Here is a 21,090-nt window from a genome sequence, read left to right as displayed (position 1 = left end):
CTTACAATCTAGTAGGTGGGAGAATTTACACACAATGGGATAAATTTAGTATTTATATAGTGCCAACATACTATGAAGCTTCTTACAAAACTTAAACTTAACAAAACTTCTTAAATAACTTAACTGCATGGTTTTAAGGTCTGGGAGAATACTAGAGTGCCTGGAGGAAACCCATGTGAAGAGACGTTTTATAAATTCAATGCAGATGAAATGAGATATGAGTGCTGCAAAAGCCAGACTGCCAGCCACTGATCCACTCAAGTTTGGTAGCAGCACCTTAACTTTCTGACAATTGGGAAATAATTTGCCCAAATACCAAAGCATGAGTTTTCTTTTAGAACTCCAGCAATAAAAGGACATTTATTTATTATACATAACCATGTATTGTAATATGTATATATTGATAATTTGTTATTATATTAAATTATTTTTCATATTTTTTATTTGCAAAGCACCCACAAATTAAGCATCGTTATACAATTAATAGGGACTGGAGATGACTAACCTATATAAAAAGTACACAGAAGAAATGGGGAATATGCCAATCATGTCATCAAAAACAAAAAAACCTATGATAATCTAGGATTAACATTTATTTATTATATGAGCAGTATTATGTTTTGACTAGTGAGTCAAATAAACACCAACTGTGTTTATAGTATATTTGACACTAAAACAAATCTCACTACATGCATTGTAAAGACGTTTTAAAATGGTGGTTCAACTTTCCTGTTATATAAGAATCAAGAACATAACCTAATTTGACAATAAAAGCTCTATTAACATGTTTGTGCTATAAAATGAATTAAAAATATCCCCTAAACATATAGGATTTAAGGTAATGAAAATTAAAACATTTGCAATGTACTCAAGTATAAACAGATTTTTTTAAAAATCAAAATGTATTCAAAAATAATCCCAGTAAAAATTCAGGTAACACCTAGTGGTATGTGCTGAAACTGCATTTGTCTCTGATTTGACAGGTCAGAGCTGTCAAAACGCAAGCTGTTTGTAAGAAACTTAACATGAAAACACAGCTCCATGTACTGGCGACTAACAGCCACGCACAAAAGATATTTTAAGAGCACATGATTCATTTTAACCACCTCAAAAGTAAAACATTATAAAAGATACACAGGCTGATTTGATTTTTTTGTACTTTTAAAATACATATTTTTTAATAACATACCATGGATGTATCTATTCAAGGTAATTTTATTGTCATTACTATTCTTTACTGTTTGAAACTTTAGCAGGTATAGTCACGTTTTGTGGTTACTGGTTCATACTAAAAAAGTATTTTTCCTGTTTTTGTTTTTCTAGGTAAAATTAGGTACCTCATTTCATATTTGGATTGCTTTATTTTTGAATATATAGATACTTTTGTGTAAATTTACTAGAGTAAATAAAACTTTGCTCTACTCTCAGTTAACCTAAACCAACTTCTCATTTACAATGCACTATAGAAGCAAAATAAAACTGACTTTCCAATAAATACAGTATGTTGCTTTGCACAAAACAAGTAAAAAACAAAAGAAAATCTACAAAATATATAGATATTCTGTCTATAATGTCTGAATAAGTCTTAAAATGATTTATGTAATTCCTCCTGCTTTCCTATATATCAGCACATGTGCATAGAGATTACTGTAACCTCTTGAGTGCTCCTACTCTCGTATTACTACTCTCTAAAAATTCCCTAGATAACAGCTGTGAAAACTATGTAAAAATGGCAGTAGATCTGTTTCACCAAGGGAAAGCTAGGGTGAGTTAGTTAATTTTTCCTGGATGCACTTTTTTCCTGATTGGCTGATATTACCCTTTCCTATCTGTAAATATACATCTCTTGGACTGTACTGGCTGTGTACGGTAAGCCTGTATAGAACTGTTACCTCCACGCCTTTTTAGTTATTGCAGGGATTACAGATTATTTAAAGCAGCCATGGACCCATGTAATCAGTTCAGTTTGGTTTACTTTATTTCTAGTGACTTTTGTCAAAGTGGACCTGTCATTCTCATACAAATCCACATTAAACCTATGTTTAATATGGATTTGTATGACACCTATTACAGCTGACACCTATTACAAAACCTAACCTGGCTTTTACTATATATTTTATAATTTAATATATTGTATTTTAGCTTTGTTCTTGATGTAAAAACACAAGCAAATGTCTAAGTGCATATTCAGTAAGAATTTAAACTCATATTGTTCCAGTGTTCTGTGTTTTGGTATCAACACCAAATCATAATTTTAACATGTGATATTCCTTGAGTATAATATGTTTTATATAATCAGTTTAGCTTTTATATAGATCTGAGCAGATCTGTGGCTTTGTTAGAGAGCATTCTCAAGATGCCATGTTTTCTGTGTCATTTTGTAGATTCAGAGGAAATATCCAATTGTCAATATACAATATACAATTGTCAAACCAAGGTGTTGGCAATGGTTCATGGATAGCACTTTCATCCATCCATCTTCTATGTTGCAGAGGAAAGGACTGGGTTTTGTGAGATTTAATAAAAATATATCACTGAAACTAATAACAAAGAAATAACTGAGATAACTCCTTACAAACTATGGTGAAAGCCGTAGGAAAACTAATTAGTAATTAGGTAATGCTACATGTTTTCTTGCCATTCATGACTAGTTTTATGAACATCTGCAAACGATTGTGAATTTATGGAATTCTAGATAGCGAGCAGATATATTCACTGGGAATAATGGAATTAAATGTCTGTGTACTTCTTATAGAGCAAAATAGAAAAAATAATGGAAATATGCATCTAATTAATTACAGAATTTGTAATTAGTCACGTAAAACTAAAGTTTTCTGTAATCGTAGAAACATGTCTTGTCTCTCTCACTCTTAACCCACCGTATTAGTCTTTAAATATGATGGTCAGTCACAATATTCTATAGAGAATCTACTGACATGTTGTTCCTATGGTAGGAGTGGTGGAGTCAACTTTTGCAAGAACTGATAGATTCTACATAACTTTATTTTCTGGTCAATAATGCAGTAAAATGTATAAATGATAATGTAAATGTATAAATCGTAATGTGATAATAAATGTTTTACCGTTTGTCAATTTTATTTTTAGACCAACCAGAGATAGTGAGGACGAAGAAGACGATGAAAAGAAAGGGAAAGGATGTTCTCTGCAATACCAGCATGCAATGGTTCGAGTCTTCACTCAGTTTGTTGCAGAATCTGCAGATGTTGGTGGTCAGCTAATGCACATGCTTGGTCCAGACTGGCAGTTTGATATTACTGACCTTGTTAGTGATTTCATGAAAGTTGAAGAACCAAAAATAGCAACACTAGAAGCAGGAAAAGTGCTTGTTGGGCGTGATCAAGGAATCACTACAGTCCAGGTATAATCACATACCATAATTTATTTTAATAGCTGAATATTGTGTAAATATCTTTTATATTGTACTTACAATTGTTCAGAAATTATAAGGTAAGTACATGTAACAATTATTGATTACAGTGTTTAAACTTGAGTAATCTCCTAACTTTTTATTTTTTAACATTACTAATTAGTCTACTCTAGTTCCAGCCTGGGTCAATATTTTAGAACAGTGCAGAAACTTTTCTTATCATGATTGGTTCACAACATGGTCACTTGTCAACTAAGCCAACCCTATAAAAGAAATGCATGTATACTTAGCCTTCTAATACTTGCTTCTCTCTTGCCTGGCTGCAGGTATTGAACACTACTAGGTGTGTTGAGTACTTTCTACCACCTCACATGCTGTATTTCCTCCCACTGGCTCATACACCGCATAGTGGTGTACAAGCTGGAAAGCAGCTGGCAGAAGGATAAATATCCATATAAGCTATGAAAATTTAGTTTGCTAAACAATTGGGCCTGATTTATTAAAGCTCCACAAGACTAAAGAAGATAGACTATCATAAGAGAACCTGGGTGATCCAGCAAACCTGAAACCGATCGGATTCTGGATTGAATATATTTGCCTCTTACAGTGTCTTGTAGCTCCACCAGGGGAAACATGACCAGGTAATAACATAGGAACATAACTGGATAACAGTTATCTCTCCATAACAAAATTGTCTCAACATAAAGTTACTGCAAAATCACCAGGTATTATTTTAGTGAATGGTTAAGACAATGTTCAAAATTACATTATCATGTCCAACAAATTTTAGGCATCTATAGGGAATTTAAAGAGGCCAGCAAAAGCCGGCCCTGATACTTCCCTTGTAACATTATCACTTTAATTGTTATCACTTCACTTTTTTGTTTCAATAATTTTTATTGGTTTTTCAAACAACAAACAACAGGTAACAACAAATACAATAGCAAATGTTCACAATACACATACATATGAATATGTATGCAAAAAAACAAAAACAATCCAAATTAGTACATCCGAAATCTATATGCAACAGCATTACTTGTACATTTTTGTATCCGTAAGGGAACCTTCCTTAAGTATCTTGTTAGCTGCCTGTACACTTCGTTATGTAACACAAGAAAACCACCATACATGGCATGCACATGGTGTACCAGTAACCTGAGAAAACATTATACACTTACATAAAAAACAGTATGATAATACAAGGGGGAGAGGAGAGAGGAGTAACAAACACCACTAAACCAACATTTTGGCCCAGGACACAGAGGGGAAAAGGGGAAGGGAAAACAGGGAAAAGGGGAAAGAATATTGCTCCGAAGGCCTTTAACTCGGCCAAGAGAGCCTCAGTTTATATCTACTAAAAAATCTAGGTCAGATATGTCTGATTTTGGGGGGGACTCTTTAAACCAATCCCAAACGGCCCAGGTTAATTTAAACTGCTTTTATCGGCCATTGTCCTCTGCAAACATCAATTCCATATGTCGAATTTTCTCTAGCTTAGAGACCCAGACTTTTATAGAAGGGGCTGACGTTTGTTTCCAGAGTCTCAGTATGAGGGCCCTCACGGCTGTGAGAAAATGACGAAGCACCCCGTTTTTTGTGGTTTTATTCAACCCGGGGACCATAGACAGTAGGGTCACCTTGGGAATATTAGGAACATCAGACCCTGTACAAACATTAAATATTTGGATTACAGTGTCCCAAAAACTAAAACCGTGCATTCCCACCAGATTTGAATCATTGAACCCTTTTGGGAAAGGCAGCGCCAGCACCTATCAGTCCCAGTAGGAGAAATGCGATGCAAGTACCATCTAGACAAAATCTAAAATTGGCCTCCTGTGCTTTGCATGTTAGGGCAAGTTTATGAGTAAGGGTAAAGGATTTCTCCCAGTCATCCTCCGATAATGAATTACCCAAATCCCAATCCCAGTATCTAGTGTACACGGGGGTACCCGAGTCGGTTTCCTGAATGATTATATTATATAGCAGTGAAACACCATGGGATGTCTTATTATCCGAGCTAAGTATCGAGTCAAGACCCATCAGACCCCTGTGTAGCAGCAACGAATTGGAGAGGGAAGCCACAAAAGACTGTAATTGTCTGTAAATCAGCAACGATAACATCCTACTCTGGGTAGGTATAGGTAGGTATATAAGCCTCCCCCATGTGCAGTTGTTATAGTAAGTTATATACATACAAAAAATCTAACTGCCTTGATAATTAACTCCTGTGTGAAAATGTGGTGTTTAAAGCTGTGCCTTAAAAAAAGTATTTTGTTTTCATAGCTAACCTTATAATTTTATGCAAATTGCCATATACAGTATAAGAAGTACAAAATTACACCGTACCACTTTAGACAGTATTTTAAAGCAAATATGATTATACCAAGTTTTCATGCTAAATTCTCTCTAATCAAGGCATTGGAAAACACGATTTTGCAGACTGATTACACATAAACTCTTTTACCTTAAATGCACGTATAACTTTTTTTCTATCTTAAATATTTACTTGTAAGGACTCAAATGCTTCACTGTGCTTTCTGGTTTCTGTGCTTTCTGGTAACATTAAAATGATTAGGTTGCATCTGCCAGATATTCTGTCCAGTATCCCTCAAATGTCATCAGCTGTTTGGCCCAGCAGATCATTCAAACCTTAGCCTAAATGTTTTCAGAAAAAAATTAGATGTTCCGGATTGGAAAAGCAATATTTCTAGCTAGCTAAGCGAGACTTAGACAGAATAATTGGTGCAGAATATTTTTCGAAGTCATAGGATTCAGCAAGATAATAAAATTCACTGGAGAAGGAGACAAAATGCCACCCACACGTCAAAGGCAGACCATAAAATCACATTATTTCTTTCAATATGTGTTAACTTAGGTAATATATAAAGTGAATTAGAGAATTGCAATTTAGCAGACCATAGTGTTCGTGTTAAATTAGTAATAACAAAGGATTACCAAGCTAAGAGCTTGTTTAAAGTTCTGACCCGAGATGAGCCATTAAAAAAGAATATATCCTTTGCATCAGCTAAAAATTTTTCATTGTGGAATGTTTATGAAAAATATTGACATTGCCTGCATAAAAGTTTACTCATTACAAAAACTATATATGATTTCTCTAAAGTTTTATTCACCAGAATTAAATCAAATAAGATGCCTGGTTATTGCAAATATCCCTTTAAAGTTATTTGATATTTGACACTTTATCACTGCTAAACCTATTTCCGGATGAAAAGATCCTTACTTCCCTAAAACAAATTCAAAATCTGATGGTCTAGTATCATTATACTTCAAGAAATGCTTGAGTAAACTAGTCTCATATTTATCTGATCTAACTGTGTATAATGAGATTATGAAGGGTACTGCTATTTTTTTGGAGTGTCTAATAATAAATAATAATAAATCAACATAGAGCTTCCATTGACTGCAAAACTTTCCAATACGTTTGTATATTACAATCATATAAACAAAACTCTAAGATCTTTGCAAAATGTTTAGCAAACAAGCATTTTCACTATATTACCATTTAATATGAATGCTATCAGAGTTTGAATCGGTAGAAAAATTAAGCTGGGTTCTTAAAGTGAAACTAAGGAACACTAAATGTAAGATAAAAAAACTGCACCAATTCCTTTATTGAAGATGGGAGAGGCAGTGCCCTTTCTGCAAAAAAAAAAAAAACTTCCTGTTTGATCATAATTTTTTTTTTACACTCACCTGTCCCGACTCCATCACAGGTGCTTCCATCTTTACAGTCCTCTTTTGTCAGATCTTTGGCCATCTTGATTGGCCAGGCAGAGATGACATACATCTCTCACATTTTTCAATAAAGTTTAACTTTAAAATTGTCAGCTCATCCAATCAATATCGATGAAAAGGTAGTTAGTGAGGGGTAGACCTAGAAAGTTATTTTGATATTGAATGGCATATGCTTGCTTTAGTTTTGAAGGTGCTTGCCTTTTCAGTTCTTTTTACTTAATTACTTATTATTATACTTAGAGGTCAATTTAAAATAGACATTGACTGAAACATTCGCTTGTCGAGACTCTTCCAGGTCTATATTTTTCAACAGCAGTAATTGATTCTCACCCAGGGAATGTTTTAGTAAATGTCGGATCCCCCGCTTTATAAATAGACCCCTATTAGTATAAGTAACCCTATTTCAGGGAAGTCAGACCATTGCTCATATACCCGTCTGTAATTGTGTATATTCATGAGACCCTGCAGGTGCTAAACACACAAAAGTATGCATCTATATCTTGGAATGGCCACCTATACCACACCATCTACTCTAATTATGCCAAATGGGTTGAACCCCCTAGTGTTCTCTAGTCTGATCTAGGATTAAGCCTTCTATCTTGTTTTCCATAGAATACAGTTATAGAGTTATGTCATCCTGGCCCCACCAATCAATAAGGCTGAAGACCTGGAAGCAGGGAGAGAAGCAAATTAAAATGGTGACACCCACGATGGAACAGGAACAGGTGAGCATATTAAAAAAAAAATTGTGATCAGGCAGGTAATGTAGACATCATCTGTTTCATCATTATTAAGGAAGCTGCCTGTTTCCAATTTTTTATTTTTAGAGTTTAGTTCAGCTTTAAATATAACATTCAGATTTTATAAAACACCTAATATTTTTATTACAGGGAACCTCTTCTTCTAGAGCACAACTAATATGAATTTAAAAACATAAACATGACATGCAGTGTGAAAGTCTAGGCCCTGCTATGTATAACACAAGTTTTCATGGGACCTCATTCTGTCACTGGAGGACAAGTAGAATCTTAAGCAACTTCATAATTGGGGTGTTTGTGATTTAGTGACAACAGAATTTATAAACAAGGGAAATATGATGGTAATAGATATTAACTGTGTCATGCTGTGCCAATTTTTCTTCTTCAGTTCTTTTTATTAAGCACTAGTTTAGAAACATCAATGTTATGGATGCAGATAAGGGAAAGCAAATATTTGATCTTCACAAAGAAAACACTTTGAGTAGTGTTGAAATGTGCACCTTAAAAATTGGTGCTGAAATTTGCATCTGGAATAAAACAACTCAGGTGCCTTAGGTGTGGAATTTCTCTGAATGTCTGAAAGATACTAGAATAAATGGCAAACAAATATTGGTATAGATCACACATTTTAGTGGTGAGGGAAATTTACATGGTAATGAAATGCATGGTGGTAATAAGGTGAAAAAAATTACAATTTCTGTTTTAGGGTTGTGGAATGAATTTAAAAAAAGAAGAACTAAACAGAAAATAACCCCCCAAAAAAACAAACCTTTAATTTCGCAGATTTCTTGATCACACTGGAGAAGTCCTCAACTGGGTTCCGTGCAATCCTGAAATTCACCTTTGTGCTGCCATTTTACTCAATCTTCTTCCTTCTGGCTACATCACCTGATCCCGCACCCTGCTGGCGTGAGATTGGGTGACGTAGTCTGCTGTAAAGGGGAAATAAAGAGTGCTGATCTCACTGAGCATGCTTGAAATGGGCATCTCTTTCCCCTCAATGTAGGAAAATGCCTCTTGCAACCGGGCATGCACAGAAGGAGCAGCGAGGAGCCTCCTGGGATGCGTGACATATGTAACACAGGAGGCTTTGCGCTCCATGGCAATCAAAACAGATTTCTTTTTTTTTTAAAGAAAAATAATATTTTTACTAAATATAAAAATATTGTCTATCCTTAAATCAGACTATTGGAAAATTTTGATTATTCACATTTTTATTTTTTTAAATTATAAACTAGGCAGGGGACAATTATTATAGAACATCACATGTAACATATAGGATGCAGTTATGCATGCCATGGTCATTATTTGCATATGTAAAGTATTTTGTGGGACCTGAGGGGTTTTAGGGGGTAATTTCAGTTAAATTTATATACTGCCATGTAGGGGCAGAGACTAAATTCAGTCCTTAATTTAAACAGTTTATTTTATGGAACTACCCAATTTAGCATGTAATATGTTGTTGCAATCATTTGAACCATTCACAAGAAAGTAGAACTTGTAGGGTTAGGTACATTCCATGATAATAGCAATATAGCTTGCTTCATGGATACCTGCTCCAATGACTGTTGTACCAGGCCGGTATCCCTTCAGGTTGGATGTATTTCCTTTTTTATGATAATTTTGCTACTATAATATTACAGAAGCAGCGTGAAACCTGAACAGCAAGATCCCTGGCCATACCTAGTACTGTGCTCAATATTTCTATTCATCTACATTGTACAAGCCATATATGTTCCTCCTTGTAGAACACCTAAATATATATTACAGAAAAAAACTCTACAAATACACATACAGTATATAGTAAAATTGTGTTATTTGGGTGTTTGTTTTTTTATTTCTTATAAAATAGCTTTATTCTTTATTATTATTTTCATGCATCCATATTGCAGTCTGCAGCCTGGTTGTACTGCTTATATTTAATGTGCCAAGGACAATTTCTGGAGGAGCAAATAACCTAACTACATGTTGTTTTCGAAGTGTAGGGGAAATTGGAGTGCCTTGAGGAAACCCATGCAAATGCAGAAAGTACATACGTACTCCATGCAGATAGTGTTTGAAATTGTGTTTTTATTATGCATGATACTCTTTTGCATTTAGCTTGCTGTTTGATTGTAAATACCTTATTTGTGGTGATTGTTTTTTTCTAGGTCCTTTCTCCTTTATCTGATTCTATTTTGGCTGAGAAAACAGTGACAGTGTTGGATGACCGGGTTGGAATTGTAGAACTGGGAGTCCAACTTATAACCGGCCTCTCCTTGTCTGTACAAGCCAGCAGAGGAAACAAACGGGCCATTATCACAGCTACCACAGCTAGTGATATTCTACATGACTATAAACAGGTACATTGCCAAATTGCATAGAAAACAATAAACTGACTGTTTTCCATACTCTTTTTGCTTCACTGATTTGTTACATATAAGGCCTAAATAGGTGTTTTATATCAGATACCGAAAATTTGTCTCTTACTTTCTTACATACTTGTAGACAGTACTTTGCTTTGCTGAAAATCAATTAGTGTCATTTTCCTGCACATTGTGACTTCCACACAAAAATCATTATATGCTACCAGGTCTTTTGTGCCCACATCCTGTCTCGAGAATGTCCACTCCTTGTTTTAGCCCAGCTTTGCCTTTCAGCTCTTTGCTTTCTATCCTAACAACCAATTAATCTCCATGTGTGGGCATTTTCTAAGGTGGTCTGCATGCCAAAAAAGTATGCCCAAGAATGTCTATGTACTGATACAGTGTGTGGGAGGCAGCACGGTGCACTCAACCTCCCCTGTTATTACTGAAGTTACTAATATGCTATCAGTAATATTTCAGGAATGTTTCAGCAAACTGTTACAGAGAAATTTAGTGAGTCATGGTACTATAGGGTTGTACCTGTAGGAGCACATACACAATTGAGGGAGGTTGAGATTTATGATTTATTGTGCTGTCAGCAGTGACAGGGAAGAACTGATAACAAAGGTTAGTAAAACCTTAGGTTTGCCCATAGTTAAGTGTTAACACAGGAGAGAGAAGAGGGCTCCCCCAATCACATTGATTGGGAGAAATAAATTGCTGCCTGCACATTATGATTTACAGCTAACCTGCAAAGTGTGAAAACCATGTATGGCCCTGGAGATAAGCATGGAGACTGTTTTAGTAGGACAGTGAGCTGTGGAAGCAGTACATAGATCTAGCCTTAGTTTCACTGCACTGATGCCCTTGTCTTTTGTTGGTTTCTGATCAATAAGACTTTAGACCCCTCCTCCTGGCTCTTGAGGATAGATTTTTTTGCCAGCTCTCAAATGATGTTGGTTATAAAAAAAATGCTAACGGACACTAAGTAGGAGTAGGGGGATTGAGGGTACTATAGATGCTGATGTGATTCGGCTTCAAAGGTGTAGAGCATGTTCTTTTTGCAAAGTGAATTTTCACCTAGCTTAGTGAATAAGGTGGCGCTAAGTGGAAATTTACTTTGCAAAGAATATCTAATCATACGCTTGGATAATTGGGGGTTGTTCAGACTTGGGTTTTCTTCAAGCATTTTTTCAGCACCCTTGAGTGGTATTCCATTCAAAGACTTGAACAGGAAATGTTAAAAAATGCCTAAAAAGGCTTGTACAGACATTTTTAGGAATGTTTAATGCCCTCCCTCCAATATTGAAACCAGATCCTTTTAAAAGGTTTGTGACCTTACTGCTGGATCGGGCAGCGAGCAAGGTCCTCAGGAATCTGGTTTTCCCAAAATGGAACGGGGCACAGAGCGTGTAGCTCCCCTTTTTTGCAAAAACAATACCTGCCTACCCCTGTGTCCTTCTGTTATCTAGGTCAGCCATTATTGGAGCATGTGATTCCTTTAGCCAATCATGACTGTCCTAGATGACAGGAAAGGTTTTTAGGTAATAGCTAAGGGGTACTATGTACCCATTCACCAGGGTGTGGGGGACATCTTGTCAGGCCCCTTATTAAAGAGCATTTCAGCAGCCCACCACCTGCAGAACCCCATAACACTGGCCACATTGTGAGCAAGGGGCCATTTTTCACAAGGTTGGCCCTTGCCTTTTTATTAATAGGAAAGAGGAACATTTGCTCACTGCCCCATTTCCTATCCAGGAAGTTTCCCAGCCTTTTAGAATGGTCTGGTTGCAATATAGAAGGGGTTGGGGGAAAACTTCTTTTATTTGTTTTAAACTAGACATTAAAAACACCCTAAAAATGCAAAATGCATTGACAGGCGTTTGCACATGCCTGCAAAAATCAGGCGTTTTTGCCTGAAAGTGTTTTTTTTTAACGCAGATCTGAACAAGCCCTTAGGAAAAATAGGATTTTTTGCCTACGCATGATTGATCGACAGACACCAGCACAGCTTTACCTCATTCACTATGCTAAATGAAAAGTATTGGGTGAGGAATTAAACAAATTCTACTCAAATCATCCCCACCACAAAAAAAACAACCATATGAATAGACACTGATCCAAAACATATACAATAAAAACTCCATGTTGCCCAAAGGATTGTGGTTTAAGCATAGATCCTTTTTCATGTGTATTTTATGTCTCTTTATGTTTGTTCCAGATTTATATGACTTGAGTGTTGTTTTACTAAAGCAGCAGATACTTTTCACTTGTTAGTAAATAATGTACAACTATGTTCACTTTAATCATTCAAATAAAAGAAATATTCAATTTCACTCACAATCAATTGGACATAAACACAGCCTCACCTAAGTGAACTTTTACTATGTTATGTGAGTAGCCTCTACTTTTCAAGACTCTAATGTAAAAAGTTGTTAATTAGAGAAGAGTAATAGCATTTGGCCTCCACATGTTCCATTGTGCCAAATCTGCATGTCTCTGTAGTTAATACAGTAACAAAAAATGGAATAATAACTCTGCTTTAATGATTTCAAATATGAGTTACTTTTACATTTAGGTTCTGATCAATCATATGTGCACTTTAAATTGCATGTACAGTGCCAATATTATATTGCTTTTAAGTGCAATGTTATCTCATATTTATCGTAAAGTGCAGTTAATTATTTCTTCAATGTGGTTTCAAGTAAACAGTTGTCATGCTTTCAGTACCACAAGCTTCTTCGCTAGTTTAAAAATTTAAGCAGTGAATCGTGTACTGCTTGGGCTCTGACACCTCCCGTGGTTATTTAAAAGTGCTTAAGTACCTCTGTTTATTCACGGAGTGTCTCAGTTTATTCATGTGGATTAAATCTTGTCATACCCCAATAGTGGCTTCTTCTTTCTGTAGAAAATCCTTTAAGCAAGCTATTTAATTTGTTCATAGACCAAAAATGTAATACAGCATCACACATGTCTTCCCGAGTAATGCTTTCAGAGTGATGATTCCAAGAACAGTGAATCGTAGTGTCATTCTGCTGCAAAACAGAACATCCGGGGTCAATCAACACATTATCATACATCTTACTGCATGCTGCTGTGTGCAAGTAAATGTAATAACTTGTATGAAAATTGTTGAGTTTTTAACAGTGACGCCTTTTCTTTTTGTTTATTGCAGGAAGCGGTTATGAGTGTTTGGATACTTTTCAGTGATGGCTCAGTAACTCCTCTGGATATATATGAAAGTAAAGACTTCTCAATTGTAGTGTCTTCTCTGGATGAGATGGTGGTGTCCACTTATCAGAATCCTTTGTCCAACTGGCCAGTGGTGGTTGCAGAAGGAGAAGGGCAGGGGCCTTTAATAAAATTGGAACTGGGCATTAGTGAGATATGCCAGAAGTCCAAAAGGAAAAGTAGCCTTGCTGTTGGCACAGGAACTATAAAGGTTAAATTTGGCCAAAAGGACTCTGATCAGAAAGGAAATATGAATGAAATTCAAAATATTGATGATGATTTAAAGAAAATTACAAGTAAAACAACTGAGAAAGCCGCAGAACAGGAAAGGACAGCAAATGAGTGGCCAAAACCTGGATCTGCCATCAGTTCTGAGGATATATTTAACAGAAATTCAACATCTGATTCTCCATTAGATTATCAGAAAAAATATAATAGCGCCAACATTGTCCCTATCCCATACACAAGCTTTCCTACACGAATAGCCTCAGTCCACAACCAGGAAAGTGAACTTGCTCAGACTTCAAGAGGACTAACAGACTTGGAAATTGGCATGTATGCCCTCCTTTGTGTGTTTTGCCTTGCAATACTAGTTTTCTTAATTAATTGTGTTGCTTTTGCTTGGAAATATAGACATAAAAGGTTTCCTGTGGCTGACCAAACCAACATCCCTCATTCTCATGATTGGGTATGGCTTGGGAATGAGGTAGAATTACTAGAAAACCAAGTAGACATGCCTCTACCTGCAGAAGAATGCACTACGATGATTGATCGAAGATCACAATTTGAGGAAAGCAATTTTCTTCTCAATGGAGGTTCTCAAAAGAATCCCTACAGTCAAATTATGCGGTCATCTGATTACACTTATGAAAAAGAGGGACAAAATGAGCCATTAAACCCAGGGGGTTCAAAGAGAAAACGTGTAAAGTTCACATCCTTTACAACTATTCTGCCTGAAGAAGGTGGTCCATATACCAATGCAGTTATTTTTGGAAATGAAGAAAATATCAAGTGGGTTTGTCAGGACATGAACATTGGGGATTCACGTGAACTCAGAGACTACATGGATAGTCTTCAGGACAACCTGTAAAATGCTATGTTTATATTCACCTTTATGCCTTCGTTTGGTTGTTTCTTTTCTTTTTTTTTTTTAGGGGGGGCCAACCAATCAGCAATAGAGAAGCAGAGCAACTCTTACAAGGTTACAGTGATTATACTGCCAATATGTTTTTGGCACTAAATTACTGGAAATAAATATATATGTCAGTGGGTTATGTTTAATTGGGGTGCCATGGGGTGCAGAGAGATCACTAGGTAATCACTGCTAAATATAATTTCTTAGAACAAAATTGTACAAAGTGGGTTACGAAACATGACCTGACACATACAGCCGCAAGTTCTGCTGAACTTTGGACCATTGACTGTATGTCTGCTTGAAATTGAACACTGTCAGGTTTACAATTAAAAGCACAGTGGACTTTTCTTGTAATATTTTAGATACATGTTAACTATAAATTTGAATGTATTACAAATGTGTACAAAAGAATATAAAACACCAGTTTTTGATAGAGTAATGCTATTTTGAGACAACTGGTGGAGGACGACAACTAGAAGATTAAGCAAAATAAATATATGACAACCCAATTTGGTATTCCCAATTTGTTATATATCTCAGAGCTATAAAATTGTATGTAATGTATAATTGTTTAGTATTTAACATTTTTTTTTCATTTAGTCTAAAATGCCAGGGGTCTGTTTTTTAGGAAGGTGTGTCGGTGAGGGGATTACCTATTACCTTGCCTATTTCTGGCTGATACACTGCTGTGTGAAACTATGTGTGCACTGGAGTAAAAAGCCTTTGTAATCTCCTGCTGGCAGTGTATATAGTAAAGAGCTGTATATTACGGACAGAGAGGACAAGAACCTGGTCTGAATAATATTTGTCAGCCTTTGGTAACAGTAAAAGCAATGCTGGTCAGAGACATATTGTGATCATTGCTAACTGCTCTTCTAGAAAATCAATCAGGTATGTTAGAAAACTCATTCAAGTCACTGAAAGCCAGTGCCTAGCTGCTGATTCCTCTCCCCTCTCTTGCATATGAGCATTGGTTTTATGGAACTTCAACCTAATGGCTGTTCCTCTCAGGTTTATGGCTTCTTTAAAGTAGAAATAAGCTCACCTCTTCTTGCTACCTCGCCGCTACTGACTTCATTGCCTGGCCTTCTCTGTTCTTCTGGCCATATTAATTGGCCAGGCCAGAATGATGTCTTTTGCGTGCATGCACATAGGAATAATGTATTACAGCAAGGAGGCATTCTGATAATGCACACTGAGCTACTCATGCACAGCTCTGAGTATATTGTACAGGAGGCAGCGAACAAGCAGGTAACTTTGTTTTACTACATAGCAAAGCTCTTTTGAAAAAAAAGGCTTTGTCTGCACAAATGTTTTACAGCTGGTTTCACTTTAAGTATAACCCTACCTAATGGCTAAAAGGGATCTATACCTAAAAAAATAAATAAATAAATGTGACAAAGCATTTATTAAAATGGTACCTTCATCATGTAATTCTTAGTTTTTGGGATGTGGAGGAAATCGGGGTGCCTAGAGAAAAAATTATGCAGAATGAACGGAAAGGCGCCATGCAGATTGGGAGTCTGAGCCACCCACTGAGCCACAATGTCACCCATACTGCCCCTAGGCACCTATCATTTTATCATCAGAGGCATATTCCCATCCAACTGATTACACAGAAACCCGAAAGGTTGCATGGTGACAGCTTGAGCCTCCACAAATATGAAAACTGTATATAAGCCTCACAGAACTGTTGAAAGGATGAAATGTAATACTGGAAAAAATGCTTTTGCAATACTTTTTGAATAAGAGTTTTTTAATTCACTATTGATTCATTTAACACTGTTTAAAGAAGGCTTATGCAGAGTTTTGCTATAAATGCTATCATTTGGTATTATTTAGACAAGGGATAACAAATAAAAATAATTAGACATTGCATACAAGGTTGGGTTTATGAACCAACAACACCTTCAATTAAAAATACAAAACTAACCAAAATTGACTCATTGGTAGTGTTTGTTGGCTTTCGTTTTGAGGTAACCTCAGTGAAAGAAAACAGTTATCACTACTATAGTAAGGATAGAGTTTAAAGTTATTATGGATTGACCATCAAAAATATCTCCAGAACCAGTGGCAACATTATAGCCACTTTATAAAAAGACAAACAAAATGTTTTGTAACGATTGAAAAAATATTTAGACAATACATTTAGAAAAAAGCAAAAAGCTTCATTTCACTTGCAGAAAATAAAAATATAATCCAATTGATCCCCATGACCAATTCTCCTTTTTTGTAGTTTTCTGGTCTCAGCCCAGGGACAATAGATTCTTAGATTTTTAAATCTGAAAACAATACTTATAATCTCTCGACTAGCTTTGGGTAATAGTTCACTTTTTTCTTTATGAACAAGAAACAAAACTGATTGGTATTTACCAAATTTTCATGTTAGAACCCATCACAAAAGCATAAATCAGCATCAGACCAATGGATGAACTTTACATATCATGTTTTCAGTCCTCCATTTACAAGTGGCCTGTTTGCCCGTTGATTCAGGATTTGAGAACTTGCCCGAGTCTGATCAATTTCAAGCCTTGCAGAATAGTTTCATTTACTTCTATTTAATAATTATGTCATGTTGTTTTTGACGGTCTTTATTCCTAAATAATGGTATCAGCTTCTGCTGGTTATCTGACCTTTTTTCTAGCTAATGCAATTAAATATAAATCCTATCACGTCAACAAAATAAATATTCACATTTAATTTGGTTCTAATATCACAGTACATCAGGGGAGTCCACACTGTAAATAAAGCTTGAATCAAATTTTCTCTAAATGAAAATGTAATTACATTGCCCCAAAGAGAGCTGCTTCAGCTTTTTTCCCTAAATGTGAACAATCTGTTGAAGCTGTTATTGCTGTTTTCTACTAAAATCAATCTTATCAGCTGAAAAGAAAACAGTCTACTTGGCAATGTTAGACAATAACTGGTTGGCCATATTGCATGGATTTTTATATCCTGCCATTGAGGCCTAAATTTTAAAAAAATGCTTATCTATCATATAATCACTGCAAGCAAAATGCAAATCTCTCTCCTGAGAAAACCAGTATATGTGAGGTGGAATAATAGGGAATAACAGACGTTCTCCTGGTTATCACGATGTTTTGTGGATAGCAATACTAGAAGCTCTTTAGAGAAACCTATTTGAACAAATATCTCATAGCCAGGCAAGAACGGCAAAATTCGTGAACTTAATACCAAACTCCAACCTCATAGGTTTATATTTATTATATGATCACAAAAATCCCAAGCATTCGGAGCTGTCAATTAACAAAGTGAGTACAGTATGTGCATCTTCATAGATGGTCTTTGATTAAATCCTTGGAAATATCAACATTCTCCATGTCATATGTTAGTTTTGGTATTATAAGATAGCTAGCTCATTGGATCTAAGATCTTGTTACAAAAAGACTTGAACAGCCAACTGCCATTCCAGCATTAAATCAGTCAATCAGCTGTGACCGCAGGTTCCCATGCGCCCTTGGCTGTACTTATCAATGATAAGTACAGTCCAGGGATCATGAGAACCTGCACTTCAATGGAATTCTCGAAATCGGTTTGCTGAAATTTCACGGACCCATTGGAAGTTCTGGGAAATTTTAGCGAGAATGTCAGAGGCATTCTCTATCATCCCTAGATAGATCTTGTTTGTCAAAACATAAACCCTAAACCCCCCTTGCTTTTATGTATAGGCATAAAAATTTTAAATTCTTATATACATATAAGAACATATACATATGTTCACAGACAAGACACACACCAACGTGCACACGCTATATATATACAGCCATATACACAAACATCTGCAAAGTAAATATATATGTGGTCCAACGTGTGCTCTGTCCCCTCATGTTAAAACTTGATGTTCTCCCAGCATCATAAAGCAGTGATACCTGGAAAATAGTGTGGAATGTGTATTCTAATTTGTGACAGATGAACCAAAGAAGTAACTGGAGCTCCTTCCATAAAATGTATTGGTTAGTAGATGTGTGGACCCCCCATTCTCTGGCCCCACTGCAGCCTCCTGGGCTGTTGTGCCTAGAACCATGTATTAAATTAGGGGTGTGAAACTCTAGCCCAGGGGCCAAATTTGGCCTCCAACGTCCTTTTTTTTGGCCCCTAAAGGAATCCTAAATATGAACTGCAGCTGGCCCGCCACTGCATTAAAATAGCGCCGCTACTACAATTACCGGCATCACTCGCGTATATAGACCAGCGGGCTCTCTGCCTATGCGTTGCCCTGCATTGGACTGTTTTATAGACACAAATACTGCCGGGAATTTTAGTAGCGGCGCTATTTCAATGAAGAGGGAGTTCCACCGGCGTGCCATTTATATAAGATTTAGCTCCGCATTGGCCACGTTGGCATTTCTAGCACTCCCCGCTCAGCTGTACTTTTCCTTGCTACTCCAAGGCATGGATTGAATAGTTGGATTTTCATAGAAGAATATTGTTGTTATTATTGTTAGCCTGTGCAAAAAGGTTACCACTGAAATTAAACTCAGAAGACTACAAATAGAGAATGAGGCATAGGATTTTTTCTTAAAAAAAAATGTTTATGCCTCTTTCTCTATTATAAGCTTGTTCCAGATTCAATATGAAGCAAAACCTCTTTGTTTCCATATGAAAAGGGTTTATATCTAATGAGAAGGAAACATTTCCTCAATTTTTTCAATAAATTTCAAGTTTGACTTGCGACTTTGTCTAGGTTTTTAAGTTTGGCCCTCTGTGTATTTGAGTTTGACACCCCTGTATTACATAGTATTAACATTTTTTTTTTTGTTTTATAATATTATCCTCAAAGAATGATCCTGATAATGCCTGTCTCTCATGCATTCATCACAGTTCCATACCAGTATAGGTATTAGAGAGGGTAATACTGATGTTATTGCCTGTGAGATATATATGTTCTGCAGCCCAGTTCAATGCTGTACAACATACGATCCCATACGCTGATTGCAACAAGACTTCTTTCTGATAACAGTGCTCAGAATGACGGGTTTATCTAGCCAAGGCGATTCAGGAAGGTTAACCGGAAGGTGACGTGTCAGGAAAAAAGTCATGGCTTCAGATATAAATGTAATCAGTGCAAGATGAGAAATCCTGAGCCAGATTACTGCTCACTTTAAGGAGAATAAAACATTCCCTTTATGCTCCCTACATACAAATGGGAATAGGCTTGGTATATAAGGATAATGCCCATTCTGTGATATAAAACAAAGTCATCTATTTGTTTATTTTGTGCACTACATGATTCTTTCCCCCTATTTTATGTGCATAAAAAAAGTTTGTATTCCAAATTAGGAGAGCAGTCTAGGGTAACAATACTGTTTATGGTCTTCTATAGATATGATATGATTAGAAAGCATTATCACCTTATGACAACAAGTGTCAAGAAGAATATATACATTATATACTCCTGCACAACATACTGCATTTAGTCAGTGTTAAGTTAATCTGCCTTTAATAAATGTGTGCTTCCATAATAATGCCTAATATTTAATAAGTAATCAGTTGACCTCACAATCATTAATATAAATTGGACACTTGAATAATAATGTTACAACAGCTGTTTTAGAATTCATTATGGTTTGTTTGTTAAATTGCTGTCATATTTTGTAAAATGAGTCCATGTGTTAATATATTTGGTTCCAATTGACCCCCCAACAAGTTTATAATTATTCTTGGTTCACTTGGCTGAAGCAACAAGAATATCACAGTTTATATACAAAGCACTTCATACAAATAAATAGATACAATCATAATTCTACACAGTATATGATTATGAACACATCTTCCAGAGATATAAAATATTTATATCTAATATATTTTTCTCTATTTGTATTTATGAGACGCTAGAAATGCCTGCATTAAAGAATTGTATAATATACATCTTCAATGAAAATTTGCCTTGCCACTCAACATTATTCAGAATCTAGCAGTTTTGTGATGCTTTCATGCAGGGTACTAAACACAATGCAATTTCATTTACCCAGCTGGAAGCTACTGCAAGAGGCAGGGGGTTAAAAAAGTCAGCAGAATATATGTCACTTGCTGCTAATCAAGAGAACAACGGAAGCCCCTATATTAAAGACTGCACATTACTAATCTGGGTTATATTCCACAAATAGCTGAAAGCATAGGAGATGCTTTAATGTTTTGTGTAACTTAGGAGCGACCAGCAGAGGATGTGTAATAGATCTTTTTTTTATTTGCCTTTGCACATATGCTTTATATTATAATATTGAAATCATGTCCAATTTAAAATTGGGTATGATTACATGCTGTAGGTAGATAGTTAAATTGTGCTATATGACAGCTGCTTTTCTAATGAAACACTTTTGAACAAAATATTGTTTTCTGCACAGTGCATATTGTTATGGTAATCCACGTAATGACAGTATGCAATACAAACATTCCTATTTTTTCATCATTTATTTGTAGTTTGAGTTCATAATTTTCTCCACAGTCAAATAA

General features: G+C 35.8%; 1 protein-coding gene across 1 annotated transcript in view; it reads left to right on the top strand.

The window, feature by feature from the left end:
* TMEM132B (transmembrane protein 132B) overlaps positions 1-15,125 on the top strand; it is a 282,852-nt gene extending 267,727 nt beyond the window's left edge. Inside the window, exons 7-9 of the mRNA XM_072415758.1 lie at positions 3,106-3,379; positions 10,056-10,247; positions 13,426-15,125. Coding sequence (XP_072271859.1) covers positions 3,106-3,379; positions 10,056-10,247; positions 13,426-14,571 — 1,612 coding nt within the window. The 3' untranslated portion in view covers positions 14,572-15,125. The remainder of the gene's footprint in view (positions 1-3,105; positions 3,380-10,055; positions 10,248-13,425) is intronic.
* Positions 15,126-21,090: the final 5,965 nt, after the last annotated feature.

This window comes from Pyxicephalus adspersus, chromosome 6 (assembly GCF_032062135.1).
Source record: "Pyxicephalus adspersus chromosome 6, UCB_Pads_2.0, whole genome shotgun sequence".
Taxonomy (NCBI): Eukaryota; Metazoa; Chordata; class Amphibia; order Anura; family Pyxicephalidae; genus Pyxicephalus; species Pyxicephalus adspersus.
Note: the sequence above shows the minus strand (reverse complement) of the source record. Positions and strands in the feature narration are given on the sequence as shown.